Source organism: Pseudonaja textilis, chromosome 4, assembly GCF_049901715.1.
Source record: "Pseudonaja textilis isolate UNSWEBS1 chromosome 4, rPseTex1.2, whole genome shotgun sequence".
Lineage (NCBI taxonomy): Eukaryota > Metazoa > Chordata > Lepidosauria > Squamata > Elapidae > Pseudonaja > Pseudonaja textilis.
The window spans coordinates 87,071,176-87,085,498 of NC_141993.1; the positions used below are offsets into that span (position 1 = coordinate 87,071,176).

The 14,323-nt window shown below is 46.7% G+C and overlaps 1 protein-coding gene across 43 annotated transcripts in view; it reads right to left on the bottom strand.

The window, feature by feature from the left end:
- Positions 1-14,323, bottom strand: part of EIF4G1 (eukaryotic translation initiation factor 4 gamma 1) — a 126,090-nt gene that overhangs the window by 75,771 nt on the left and 35,996 nt on the right. For 19 of the 43 annotated variants that reach the window (XM_026718878.2, XM_026718875.2, XM_026718880.2 and 16 more), the window contains 2 exons: positions 9,900-10,073; positions 6,566-6,665 (listed from right to left, as the gene is read on the bottom strand). The exons of 3 other annotated variants lie outside the window; for them this stretch is intronic. In XM_026718878.2, the coding sequence (XP_026574663.1) occupies positions 6,566-6,665; positions 9,900-10,073 (274 nt within the window). Of the gene's footprint in view, positions 1-6,565; positions 6,666-9,899; positions 10,074-12,884; positions 12,906-14,323 lie in introns of all 43 variants that reach the window. 21 more of the 43 variants (XM_087933603.1, XM_087933597.1, XM_087933599.1 and 18 more) reach the window with 2 other exon arrangements.

Below are 14,323 nucleotides of genomic sequence, written 5' to 3' on the forward strand. Positions count from 1 at the left end.
AAAAAAAACCACAAACCCTGCCGCTCTCGTTAGGAAAGACCCCACTGCTAAAAAAAAACACCATATTAAGCCCAAGAGGCCCAAGTCAAGCAATACGGCGCCCTTGCTGGCAATACAGCCGTCCACCAAAGGGCCAAACATACCTACCTTTCGGTCAGGGGTGCAAAACTGACGCTTCCCTCTCCCACCCCCAACCGTCTGGATTAGTAAATAAACAGGGACCTGCAGAAATGTGGGTGGGGCGGGGGCCTCCTCGGCTCACATTTCTGACCCTGCAGGAGCTGCTGGGCCAGCTCCAGGCTAAATATAGGAAAAGCTGTCAGGGAGCATGTGAGCATCATGCGGGGAGAAGAATCCAAACGGCAAACAGGTCAGGAACCAAAGAGTGTCGGAGAAATTATCGGGTCCAGGGGCAGGTGAGAAGCAGTGTGGATTCAAAGTGGCACCCTTCTCAAGGTGCGTGTGTGTTTCACTGGCCCTCAAACAGCTCCTAAAAGGAAATTAAAGGTGTAACTGGATCAGGAGTTGTCTATAATCCCACCTTTGGATTCTCGGCTACCGTAACTTGGACAAGCTAAGTCCGAGGCTAAAGTCTGCACGGCTTCTGGTCGGTCGGTTAAACATTAAACTAGTCCCACCAGAAAGAAAGGAAACGGGAAGAGGAGGCCCTCAGAGAGGCTGACAAGAGTTTTCCAGCTTTTCTGAATAAATTGTTCTCCCTGCAAACACATTTGAGAAGGGAGACTGGAAAAAGGGTCAGAAATATGCAAACTAAGAGCTGAGAAAGAATGTACAGCTAGTCCTCAACTTACGACCACAATTGAGCCCCAAAATTTCTACTGTTAAGTGAGACATTTGTTAACAGTGAGTTTTGACCCATTTTACAACCTTTTTTTTGCCACCATTGTTAAATGAATCAGTGCAGTTGATAAGTTACTGAATAAGCCGGTTGTTAAGTGAAACTGGCTTCTCCATTGAGTTTGCTTGCGAGGCCGCAAGGGCTAATCACATGACCTTAGGACACACAGCAATGGTCATAAATAGGAGCCGGTTGCCAAGAATCCTGATTTTGATCATGGCAAGGCTACAAAAGGTCGCAACTGTGAAAAATGGTCATAAGTCACCTTCCTTCCGTGCTGTTGTATCTTTGAATGGTCAATAAATGAACTGCTACAAATCACAGCCTACCTTGTACGTTGAAGGAAGTAGTGCGGAATTCGCATTGGCTCCCCCTTCCCTGGGATCTCTTGCAGAATCTCCCAGCAACCGACCCACCAAGTCAAACCATTCTACCGATAATCCCAAGTTATGTCGGGCTTTAAAAATGTCCTCAAAAGATCCCAAGTCTTCAAAGGTGCCAAGGAATGAATCTTAAAGAGGCTGCCAAGCCTTGGGACCTTTCCAGAAATCTCCTGGTTTCAATATTTGAGACCCTCACTAAAAAAAAACCTACAGAGGGCGGAAAGGTTAAGCTGTATGTGTGTGTCTGTGTGTGTGTGAAGGTTGCCTGATCAGTTAAAGCAGGTGGGTTCATTGAGGGCTGCATCAGGGGTGTGCTTGACCTGGGGGGAGGGGGGCTGGGGGGGGTCGTGGCATGACCAGGGGGGGGGGGTGGACGTGGCCAGTTTGACATCACTTGCGGCTGGGAGGGAATCCTCTGCAGCCCTTCTGCCAGTGAAAACAGAGCTCAGGAGGCTGCATGCAGCCCTCCCATACTTTGTTTTCGGCAACAATGGCCTCCTGCAGTCCTTCTGCCAGCTAAAACAGCTGACGTGGTCCTCCAGAGCTCCGTTTTTGGCGACAACGGCCTCTTGCAGCCCTTCTGCCAGCGAAAACAGAGCTCAGGAGGCTGCATGCAGCCCTCCCACGCTTTGTTTTCGGCAACAATGGCCTCCTGCAGTCCTTCTGCCAGCGAAAGCAGCTGGCGTAGTCCTCCCGAGCTCCGTTTTTGGCGACAACGGCCTCTTGCAGCCCTTCTGCCAGCGAAAACAGAGCTCAGGAGGCTGCATGCAGCCCTCCCACGCTCCATTTTCAGCAACAATGGCCTCCTGCAGTCCTTCTGCCAGCGAAAGCAGCTGACGTGGTCCTCCTGAGCTCCGTTTTTGGCAACAACGGCCTCTTGCAGCCCTTCTGCCAGCGAAAACAGAGCTGACATTGTCCTCCCAGGCTCCGTTTTAACTGGCAAAGGGCTGGGAGAATGTTGCAACTGAAAACGGTGCCCAGGAGGGTCCATCTCTGTTTTCGCTGGCAGAGGGATGGCAGAGGCTGTGGCAGCCGAAAACCAAGCTTGGAAGGGCCGCGTGTTGGCAGAGGCACCATGGCCCAGTCCTTCGCTATTCCCAGGGTGACCCTGCAGGCCACATCTAGACAAGACAAACCTACTTTCTGCAATTGTTCTTACGTTTTAAGACTCCGGTCCCCTCATCATTTTGGGTGCCCTTCTCTGCACTCTTTCTAGAGTCTCAACATCCTTTTTTTTTTTTTACATCGATTTTTTTTACATCGTGGAAATGCCAGAGTCATTTAACAACCATGTTACAAACTTAATAACTTGCAGTGAATCACTTAACGACTGTAGCAAAAATTGGGTTGTAAAACGATGCAAACTTCACTGAACCAATGTTTCACTTAGCCACAGAAATTTGGCGCTCAACCGTGGTCGAGGGCTATCTGTGCTTATGTGTCAGGAGCAAGGCTAAGTAAGTTGCAAGCCAATTTTCCATGATGCAGGTAATCAGACAGGCCACATTTCCATGATGGGCATTCAGCCCAATGACTCACCTCCAGCTTGATAGATAAAGCACAGGTTTCACCCATTTGCCAGCTCAGCAAACACACAATCTTCTCCCTTTATGTTCCCCAGTTGCAAATACTTTCCCCGTCCCTCCTAACCTCTCTCTTTCCTTCCTGCTTAGTGCAAGTTTTGTTCCCTGATGAATAGAAGCTTCCTTATTTGTGGGTTAAAAAAAAAAAAGTCAAAGACGGAATTGCAAAAGGTATATTTCCTTCTGCTTAGTGAATCCAACCGCTGTTGGCTATACAAAAAAAAAATTCATTCCCTTGATCAATTCTGTTGGAGGTTGCCTATAGGTAGCTCTTGACTTACGACCACAATGGAGCCCCAAATTCCTGTTGCTAAGTGAGACAGCTATTTGGCGAACTTTGCCCCGTTTTACGACCTTTCCTGCTACTGTTGTTAAGTGAATCGCTGCAGCTGTAAAAGTTAGCAACACGGTTGAGGGGCTTTACCCCCATTGACTTTGCCTGACAGAGGGTCATAAAATCACGTGACCGTGGGACATGGCAACAGTCATAAATACATGCCAGTTGTTAAGGGTCCAAATTTTGATCACGTGACAATGGGGACATTGCAATGATTGTAAGCGTGAAAACATGTAAGTGGAAAGACTCTTTCTAGTGCCATCGTAGCTTTGAACAGTCGCTAAACAAATGACTGTAAGGCAAAGGCTACCTGTAAGTGATCAGAATGCACCACTATTCTATTTTTACTGTGCTAGAATCAAAATGAAGGGAACAAGCCCTTGTTTTTTTTTTGCGTTCCCAATATTCTCAAAAATCAGGATTCAAACTCAGAACTTGTTCTGCCTAGAACAGTTATATATTTCCATCTTTCATGCCCTTGTTGGAGTCTGATTCTGAGGGGGAGATTTAGCAGCTGACAGGGAGTGGGGTGTGTGGTTCCAGTGGCTGGGAAGGGCACAGTCCGGCTGGGCATCCAGAGGGAGACCCAGGGCCACCACCCCTCTTCATCCTAGGGCACGCAGGGAAGAACGGAGAAGGGAGCAACATGGCTTACGAGAGACGAAAAGGCCCTGATCCCTTTCATTAGTTGCAGCTGGAAGAACAGGTGCGGCATCTGCACACGGCTCCTTTGCTTCCTATCTTTGTCGAGGGTTTTGGAGTCCTCCCAACTGTGGGTGCTGCATTATCCTTTGAAAGCGGTGTTAATTACTTCAGTGTGGTTTGCGTTGTTTTTTTATTTCTAATTATCTTTACTTTGGGTTTGGACTGCATTTCTGCCCTTCGTAGACTGTTTTTGGAAGAGTTTGATAACCAGCCGAGGATAATTGGACTTTGGGGCCAAGTTGGAGGCATTAAAGGGAATTTATTCTACTTTTGTGACTTTGTTATTTTTGTATGGCGCCCCGAGTCATCACAGAATGCTTCTCTCAGTGCCTACATTTTCCATCACCTCCAGGAAACGGAATAAAACCTTATTTCTTTGCAAATTAGAGAATAAGTACCTTGGTACTCAACTGCTTTGAAACTCATCGAACTTGGTATGAACGCATTTTGATGCAAAAATTGTGTCCCGCTACTCATCGTTTGTTTGGCACTTGATGCACAAGCAAGAATCTATCATTGTCAATGGCCTTCTGGCTCACCACATTATTCCTTGTGGGGGAGAATTGGTATTCCTTGCCCCTCCCAGAACCAATTAATGATGAATACCAAGCTCCAAAGTCAGTACAGCAAAAAGGAACTTACAACTGCAAAAAGGAACTTATGACCGTTTTTCTCACAATCGTTGCAGCTTCTCCATGGACACATGATCAAAATTCAGGCGCTTTTGGCAACTGACTCATATTTAGGATAGCTGTAATGTTCTGGGGTTAAGCAAAGTCAATGGAGAAGCCAGGCTCACTTAATAACTTACCAAGCGCAGTGATTCACTGGAACGACTGTGGCAATAAAGAAAATGGGGCAAAACTCGCTTAACAACCACTTCATTCAGCAATAGAAATTTTGGGCTCAACTGTGGTCATAGGTCGAAGACAATGATACAGGATGTTTGGCTAGAATGCAAAACTGCGGGGAAGAGGGGAGAAAGCCACTCCAGAAAAAGGCAAAAATTAACAACTGCTACAAGGCATGATATGGTATCCAGGTATTAAATCCGACCAAAAAAAAGGCCATTTTGATGCATTTTTTTTAAATTCCAGAGGTTTGAGGAGAAGGAATTCTTTATCTAGAATTCTTTATCTGCATAACTGAATCTCAATTTTTATTTTCTCTTCAAGAATTCAATTGAACCAATCTTTTCTCCTAGCAAGTAATTTTCCCTGTTTGCACCAAGTTTTTCTGGCCGTGATCTCTGTGTATCTTCCCCAAGTATTATCCTTAATCGTTTCACACCGAGAACAAAATAAATCAATACTTAACACCTTTCAGAGCAAAGCCACTATGTTCAAGGATAAATTGCAAAGCCTAAAACAGCAGGAGACGGAGCTTGAAAAGTAAGGATTACGGAAGGAGCGAAAAGAAGCCCTCATGGAGCAGCTAATTTCATTAGTAGGCCAAAAATCTCCTCACTCGACCGTTTCATTAACACTTCTCAATTCTGCCTCTAATCCAGATACATTTCCATATACAGATAGTTCTCGACTTAAAACCGTTTGTTTAGTGACCATGAAGATATGACAGCACTGAAAAAAAGGTATCTTATGACTGCTTTTCACACTTACGACCGATGCAGATGCTTGGCAATTTATTCATAGTTTTTAGGATGTGTCCCAAGGTCACACAATCCCCTTTTGCGACCTTCCGACAAGCCCAGTGAATGGGGAAGCCAGTTAACAACCGTGTTACTTAACTGCAGTGATTCATTTAACAGCGGTGGCAAGAAAGGTCATAAAGTGAGAAAAAAACTTAACAAATTGTCTCAGCAACATAAATTTTGGGCTCAGTTATGGTCGTAAGTCGAGGACTACCTGTACAGATCCTTGACTTACAACCATTTGTTTACTGACCGTGCAAAGTTACAACCGCGGTGGAGAAAAGTGACTTATAATCATTTTTCACATATCCGACTGTTGCAGCATCCCGTCAACTAAAAAAATAGTCCTTTGGTCTTTTTCTAGTTGCCAGCGGAAAGGGAGTGGGGAAAGTAGTGCATTCCTTAAATGCTTCAGATAATTGCTAGGCAGCCGAAGCTGTTGGCGCACAAGATTACTGGAGAGCATTGTTGATGACTCCTGGCTATGGATGTATCCCATTGGAGAATATACATCCAGGGGTGGAAGGAAGACCAGGGTCAAGGGGGAAATGAATGATATATCTTAGTGTCAGCTGCACCCAGGTAACGCCAACATGGTCACTCCTAATAAATCATTTTTTTTTTTTACTCTGAAAGATGCGGCTAGAGACTTATGATTTGAATGGGGGTGGATTTGTTGGAGCCTTGACATCCCCCATAGTCAGGTGATCAAAATTTGGAGGCTTGGCAACTGACTCGTATTTATGACCGCTGCCGTGTCCCGGGGTTATGGGATCCCCTTTCGTGACCTTCTTACAAGCAAAGTCAATGGGGAAGCCAGATTTACTTAACCCCGTGCTACTAACTTAACAACTGCAGCAATTCACTTAACAACCATGGCAAGAAAGATTGTAAGATTGGGCAAAACTCACTTAGTGACAGAAATTGGGGGGCTCGATTGTGGCTCTAAGTCGAGGATTACCTTCCCCTTTAACCCCCACTGGAGAGGTTGGCCATCTTAGGGATGAAACCCTATCGGTGTTGGCAGGCATGCGTTTGTGCACTTACCAAAAGGGCCATACTCTGGGGTGTTGCCTCCGGGGTAGAAGCTGGGGGCACCAGGTTGGACAGGATACTGCTGTGTCGGAACGACGTACGTGTTGCGACCCTAGAAGAAGAGGAGAAACGGAGCAGGTGAACCCTCAAGGCTGCATTCAGAAGACAACAAAGCAGGCAGCACTGAGCTTAAGGAAATGGCCCAGGGAAGCCCACTAGGTCAGGCGTCTCCAAACTTGCCAAGGTTAAGCCTGGCGGACTACATCTCCCAGAATTCCCTAGCCAGCTGCGCTAGATCCAGAAGCCCAGAACTAAACAGAGATTATACTTTGTATGCCGATCCTCAAATTGCAGCCTCCAAAGATTGAGCAAATCGTCCTTACAAAGCTTAAGAAATGTTCCTCTCAACCTTAAGCTTTTTCTTTTTTTAAAAATTCGTGCAGCGTTGTTGAATTCTACTGTACGGTGCAATGTTAATGTGATATCAGGGGTTTTCAATTCGATGTATAGAATGTGAAGGATGTGTGTTTATTTTCATAGTCACAATGTACACTGAAGGTGGCATTTAATTTCGTTGTGCGAGGTATAATGACAATAAGGTAAACTAAAACACCTTGTCTTTTAGCTGATAAAGGCTGGCCCTAAAATGTTCCAATGGATGTTTGCTGAGACGGTGTTGCCTTTCTAAATTCTTCCCCCCCGCCCACCCCAACTCCAGATCTATTCGGTCTCACTTTATGACGACTAATCTCAGCCCTCCAAGTCTCAAGTCCAAGTCTCTGCCCTCGAAGCACCATCCATGGATTACATTCTAGTAATTATAAATGTAACCACAGGCTTGGGAGTATCATTGGCTCCAGCAATCGATACCTTCAATAGGAAGGGCCGTCATGAAAATCAGACCAGGCCACTCTGCTCCCAAAGGTGCTTTCCCGCCCCCCCGCCCCCGCCAAGAGGCAACTGGACTTTCTTGTTTTTTCTTTGAAGACGTTTTGCTTCTCATCCAAGAAGCTTCTTCAGCTCTGACTAGATGGTGGGGAATGGAAGGATTGATATTCCTTGCAGATAGCTGGTCATTTGCATCCTTTTTAGGGGGGTCGTTGAGGCTGCTCGGAGGTTTATTTGTGTCCTCAGGGTCACCTGAGTGGTGCAAATGGGTGTGGAGCCTTCTTGGAACTGCTGAAAGGATCCTGTTGTAGACTGGAGATAGATGATGTCGTATCCGTCCCGCTCGGTTGAGTTCAATTTTGTTCAGTTTTGACATAGATGGCCTCTTTGACCCCTTTCAAGCCAGCGGTCTTCTCTGTCCAAAAATGTGAACCTTGCTGTCTTCAAAAGACTGGCCTTTGTCTTTTAAATGCAGACCGCTGAACCTTGTCCTGATGGGTTTGTTCTCTCGTGTTGTGCCATGCGTTCAGGAAGCGATGGTTTTGTTTTCCCCAATGTACAGATTTGCATGTGCTTCACTGCACCGTACTGCACATACCACATTGCTCAGTTTATGGCTGGGTGTTTTATCCTTGAGGTGGGCAAGCTTCTGCCTTAATGTATTCTTGGTGCTTGGAGATTTGCTGCTGCTTAGAGACACTTACCACTGAGATAAATGGCCTGTTTTTGATTCCTCTTTCAAACTAGTAGTCCTCCCTGTCCAAAATGTGGACTTCAAAAGAGTGCCTACGTCTTTTAAAAGCGGATGAACTGCTGAATCTAGTCCAGATGGGTTTGTTCTCCTGCAAACGACCAGTTGCAAGGAGTATAAATCCTTCCAATCCCCACCATCCAGTCAGAGCTGAAGAAGCTTCTTGGATGAGAAGCGAAATGTCTTCAGAAGAAAAAACCCAGAAAGCCCAGCTGCCTCTTGAAGAAAAAAAAAAAAAAAGAACCTTTGGGACAACCATGACTTGGATGACTGAGAATCTCCAAAGAAATGCCCCTCTGTTCTTTTTGTAGGGAGACCACCTGGAGCCCGTAGGGACAAAAGGTGATGGACCCGCAATTTAAGCATCGTTTGGCAATCCCTTTTCTCTGAAAGAGGCTTACGTGGCACTCGTATCTGAGGCCCTTTGCCTCTTGTACTGTGTCTCACAAGGCCATATGAGGTTCTCCTTCGCGTCTCCACCAGCATTTGACCTGCTAGGCACACCTCTTGGGGTGCTTAGGGTGGGGCCTTTATAACTATGAGATAATGTGACCTAAATTAAGAGTTTGGAAGAGTTTGGTCAAGAATAGCAGGAGAGAAAACCGGATGACCTTGCAAGGATGGAGCTGGTGGTAGCCTAGCCAAGATTTCATTATAATTTCCCATGGACTAAATCAATATAAAAACAATCCCAAACCCACACAATGTGTTTTACGTGAAACTGCAGAAGGCAACACTTGTGGGGTATTTCCCTTTGCCTTTTATATATAGTTGGACTCCCATTTTCTAAAATTATGTTTGCCATCTACAGAGCCTGCATGATAAAAACATCAGAACTTTTTAGAGGCCACTCATATTTATTAAGGGACTGAACCACAGGCTCTAGTTGAATAGCCTGGGACAGAACCTTGAAGGGGGAGAGAGAGAGAGGGAGAGAGAAAGAGAGAGAGACCATGTTAGGTCTTGACCTTCTTCAAGAGCAATCAGAAACATTTTCACGTGTGAACTATTGAGACTAGCCGGTAGGTTTGCAAGAGTTCACATAAGGCTTTCCTAAGCGGCCATTCCTGGACAAGCTTCGGGAATCAAGCCAAGCCCATTTCCTAAAAATGGTGCAAAATACATCATCTTTGTTCCAACTGGCTCGGGACAGTTACGAAAAGGGAGGTCAGAGGAGCCGTCCTTTGCTACTGACTCAGGGCGAGAGCCATTAAATCTCGTACAATCGCAACAATCGGCCCATGAACTGGGTTGTGCAAGCAGCTCAGTTAAGTAGGGAGTCGAGTCACCGTCACGTGAACTCAATGTCTGTTGTTACCTCCTGGTCCCAAATGCTTTTCTGCTGTCTCTGACCGAAGCCAGCACACCCCATTCCTGCCTTCCCCATTGGGAGGAAGGCATTTGCATACATCAACCATGCGACAATTTGCCAGTGTGTGGTTTGTTTGACCAAAATACAGCTCTCCCCAGACGAAAGATAACCAAGACTGTCGCGTTACAGGCAGCTGGGAGCCATGACTGGGACGCTATCTGTTGACAGGCAGGAGGGCAGACCAGAAACTTACCCCTCCTCCCTTTCTTACACCAACCCCAGAGGGAAGGCGAGCTACACACCCGTTCCAGGAGACACAGATCGCTCGGGAAAGCAGCCACAAGCTCTCGGCCGCTCCACAATGAAGGGGGCCGCAGCCCCAGTCTAACCCTCACCTGTCCAGGGATGTAGTAGGCACCTTGCGAAGCAGGATAGGAGATCTGTGAAGGGATCATCATGACCTGGGAAGCAGCTGGATAAACATGAGTGGGTGGGCCAGGCCGAGCCGACGTGTTACTCTGCACCCGGGAAGCACTGGTCGGTGGCTGGGCCCTGCTCTGGTAGAAATGCTTCAAGAGAGAAAGGAGAGAGCGACGTGCTTCGTTAGTCAGGCCAGGCCAGAGGAACCCCAGCTGCTTCCCCTACACTAGGCTAGCCCCCACCGTATGCCCCCCTCCGCCAAACGGGTCGAAATGCAGGTAGTCCTCAACTTACGACCACAATCAAGCCCCCAACTTTTTATGCTGGTTCAGCAAGAAGCGAGTTTTTCCCCATTTTACGCCTCTTTCTAGGTCAAGCGAAGCACCGCGGTTAAGTTAGGCACACGGTGGTTAAGCGGCTCCGGTTTCTCCGTTGACTCTGCTTCTCGCAAAAGGGGACGCTGCAACCGTCGTCGGTGTGAGTCAGCCGCCAAGCAGCCGGATGTAAATCAGGCTGACCCGTGGGGATGCTGCAACGGTCGTTAAGTGCGAAAAGTGGCGTACGTCACTTTGTTTTCCCAGTACCGTTGTTAACTTCCCCCAAAAAACCCGGTCATTAAATGAACTGTTGTTAAGTCGAGGACTACCCGTAGGAGGGCAGCCACTGCTGGGAGCTTTGCTGAATTTCAGGATGTACCAACTCGCTCCTGAATGAATGAAAGCTGGCTTACAGCCGAGAAGGATGCAACGAAAGGCTTGAATCAAAGGCCAGCAGGGCTAGGTTTTGCCCAAGTCTTCAGAGAGGAAGACAATGGGCCCTATCGGGGGGAAAAAATCCCTCTCTTGACATAATCGTGAATAAGAGGCAGGGAAAGACAAGGGAGAGAGAGGAAAAATTAGCTCAGTTTAACCGGTGACTTCTCTCTGTGGACACCCTATACTGGGCTGCATTTATATAGATGCTTAAGTTCCCTTTTCCAAATGAACAGAGTTGTGGAAAAACAAGAGTCTCCAACCTTGGCAACTTTTAAGACTAGTGGACTCCCACAATTCCTCAGCCAGCAAAGAAACTTCAAGACTTGTGGACTTAAGACTACTGGACTTCAACTCCCAGAATTCCTCAGCCAGCAAAGAAACTTCAAGACTTGTGGACTTAAGACTACTGGACTTCAACTCCCAGAATTCCTCAGCCAGCAAAGAAACTTAAGACTTGTGGATTTCAAATTCCAGCTGGCTGAGGAACTCTGAAAGAGTTGAAGTCCACAAGTTTTAAAGTTGCCACGGTTTGGAGACCCCTGACATAGGGAGTGTAGAGCGGGGTCCCCAACACCCCTTGGTCCATGGACCAACACCGGGCCACGGCATGCCGGAAACCAGGCCACAAATACAAGCGAAGCCCCATCCGCTTTGCTGGCTAAGGAACTCTGGGAGTTGAAGTCCACGAGTCTTAAGGTTGCCATGGTTGGAGACCCCTGCTGTAAAATAAGCTGGACTGGTGAAAATGCATACAGGTACTCCTCCACTTACAATCATTTGGTCAGTCAGCTGATGCACGGTTGAACTTACAACCGCTCAAAGTCACAGCAGCACTGACAAAAAACCCGACTTACGACCCATTTTTTTCACGCTTACAACCGTCGCGACATCCTCAGTGTCACGTAATCTAGAGTGGGGTGCTTCCCAACTGACTCGTATTTATGACGGTTGCAGTGTCCCGGGGGGGGGTGGTGTCACGTGATCCACCTTTTTGACCTTCTGATGAGCGATGTCAATGGGGAATTCAGATTTGTTTAACAGCTGCGTTCCTAACTTAACAATCGCGGGGATTCACTTAAACAGCGGCAGGAAAAGTCGTAAAAATAGGGCAAAGTTCACTTGACCATTGTCTTGCTTAGCCACGGGAATGTTGGGCTCAGTGGTGGTCGTAACTCAAGGGCTACCTGTCATGCAAAGGTTCCTATCCTATAAAGATCGAATTATCTACCCCTCCCCCCTTTATCAGCAAACAAAGGACCAGAAAACTACAAGTTATATTTAATGGAAGTTGGCAATGCTAGGATATTAGAAACCCTGGAAACTTTCTCCAATTTCAAGTCAGCTAGTATAGGAAACTAACATACAATCAATGTGTAACTCTAGAGAGATGTAGGGGAACGCTGACATTACATGCCCTGGGACACAACAGCATTTTTCTTTAACCTGAAAGCCATCCTTTCCTCTTTCTGAATTAATTTTTAACCTTGCTTTTCCTCATCCTTGCCTCTTTTTAAAAAATTTAACTGCTCTATACTTTTTATTCTCATTTTTTTGTCGTATTTTAATTGTATACCGCCCCGAGTTCCTCTTGGGAGGACGAGACGGGCGGTCCCCAAATGGGATAGGTTTCGAAAATCCCTGGATATTCTGTGAGTTACAATCTCTGATTCGGGGGTGAGCAAAAACTGCGGTAATGCAACACTCAGGGGGGGAAGAGAAGTGGGGGGACGGGGAAGAGAGTGAAAGACCAAACGCACTGAAATAAAAGAGGGAGAGGACGCATACGGAGAAGTCAGACGAATGAAGAACAATCGTGAAAAGCAAAGAAGGGTCATGATGAAGCACTCAAATTCAGTGACCCGTCAACACTTTTCCCAGAGATTTGTGCAACATGGAATTGGGTTTAAAAAAATAAATAAAATAAAAACACCATCATCGTCTAAGACAGAGGTCTCCAAACCTGGCAACTTTAAGACTTGTGGACTTCGACTCCCAGAATTCTCCAGCCAGCAAGTCTTAAAAGTTCCTGTTCTAAGATCTCATGATCCCTACAGGCTAAAGGACAGCTGTTTTAACACCACCTCAAACTTACAAACTTACAGCACGGAGGGGCGTTAAGGTACTTCCACTCACACTCGAAGGGGGGTGGGTGGGGGGGTGGCCCTCCCGGTCCCAACCAGAGTAGGATTATAGAAAAGGGATTACCTGGAGAGACCTGAATCCGCCCTGTTGGCAACACACAACACAGACGCACGCACGCACACGCAAGGAGAAAAGGGAAAGAGAGAAAGAAGAAACAGAAGTTACCTACAGCCAGACATGTTACCAGGCACCTGGGAAGACCCCAACACTCAGCAAGAAAGCAACTGCAGCCATGGGGAAAAGAAGCTGGAATGGGGTACAGGGTTGGGGAGAAGAGCAGGTCAATAAGACACACGGCTTGCACCAAAAAAAAGGGGAAATAGGAAAATGAATCAATCAATCAATCAGGGGGCGCAGGCAGCAGAGATGGCGTTGCTTGTTCCGGCATCGCTCTCGTTGGAAAGAAGTTCTGGGTGTTTGAATTACTCCCTTCCCCAAAAGGAGACCTGAATGGACAGTAGGGCTGGTGGGGCTGCATGCATCCGATAACAGAAAAAACGAAGTTGGAAGGGACCCTGGAGGTCTTCTATCCCAACCCCCGTTTAAGCATGAAACCCTATACCATTTCAGACAAATGGCTGTACAGTCTCTTCTGAAAAGCCTCCGGGGCGGAGCACCCACAAATTCTGGAGGAAAGTTGTCCCACTGATGGTTCTGTCAGGAAATTCCTCCTTATTTCTAAGTTGCTTCTCTCCTTGATTAGTTTCCACACACTGCTATCGTGGGGGTATCCCCCTAAGCCCTCCTTTTCATTAAACCAGACCTACCCAATTCCTGCAACCCTCCTTCCTACGTTTTAGCCTCCAGCCCCCTAATCGTCCTTGTTGCTCCTCTGTGCATTCTTTCTAGAGCAAGGGGCTTCAAACTTGGCAACTTTAAGACTTGTGGACTTCAATTCCCAGAATTACTCCTCCAGACATGTTAGCTCAGGAATTCTAGGAGTTGAAGCCCACGGGTCTTAAAAATCGCCAAGGTTGGATACCCGTACTAGAGCAAGGGTCTTCAAACTTGGCAACTTTAAGACTTGTGGACTTCAACTCCCAGAATTCCTGAGCTAAGATGACTGGAGGAGGAATTCTGGGAGCGAAAGTCCACAAGTCTTAAAGCTGTCAAGTTTGGAGACCCCTGTTCTAGAGTCTCAACATCCTTTTTAATATGGTAACAACCAAAACTGGGTGCCATATTCCAAGTGTGGCCTTCTTTAAGGGATTATAAAGAGATACCAACATTTCACATGATCTTGATTCCATCCCTGTTAATGCAGCCTCTGGTTCCTCTTTCCTTATGACCATTTTTTTCTTCAAAGCTCTCTTCTCCTCTGTATTTCAGCTCACTTCCAGGTCTCTTCCGCCCCGCCCTGTTCTTTCTTTCCCTCCTATCTTTTCCCAATGGTGACTTATTGTTCTGTTTCCATTAAGACTTTGGCCAACCTTCTTCTGATATGTTGGAATTAATACAGAGGTCTCCAATCTTGGCAACTTTAAGACTTGTGGACTTCAACT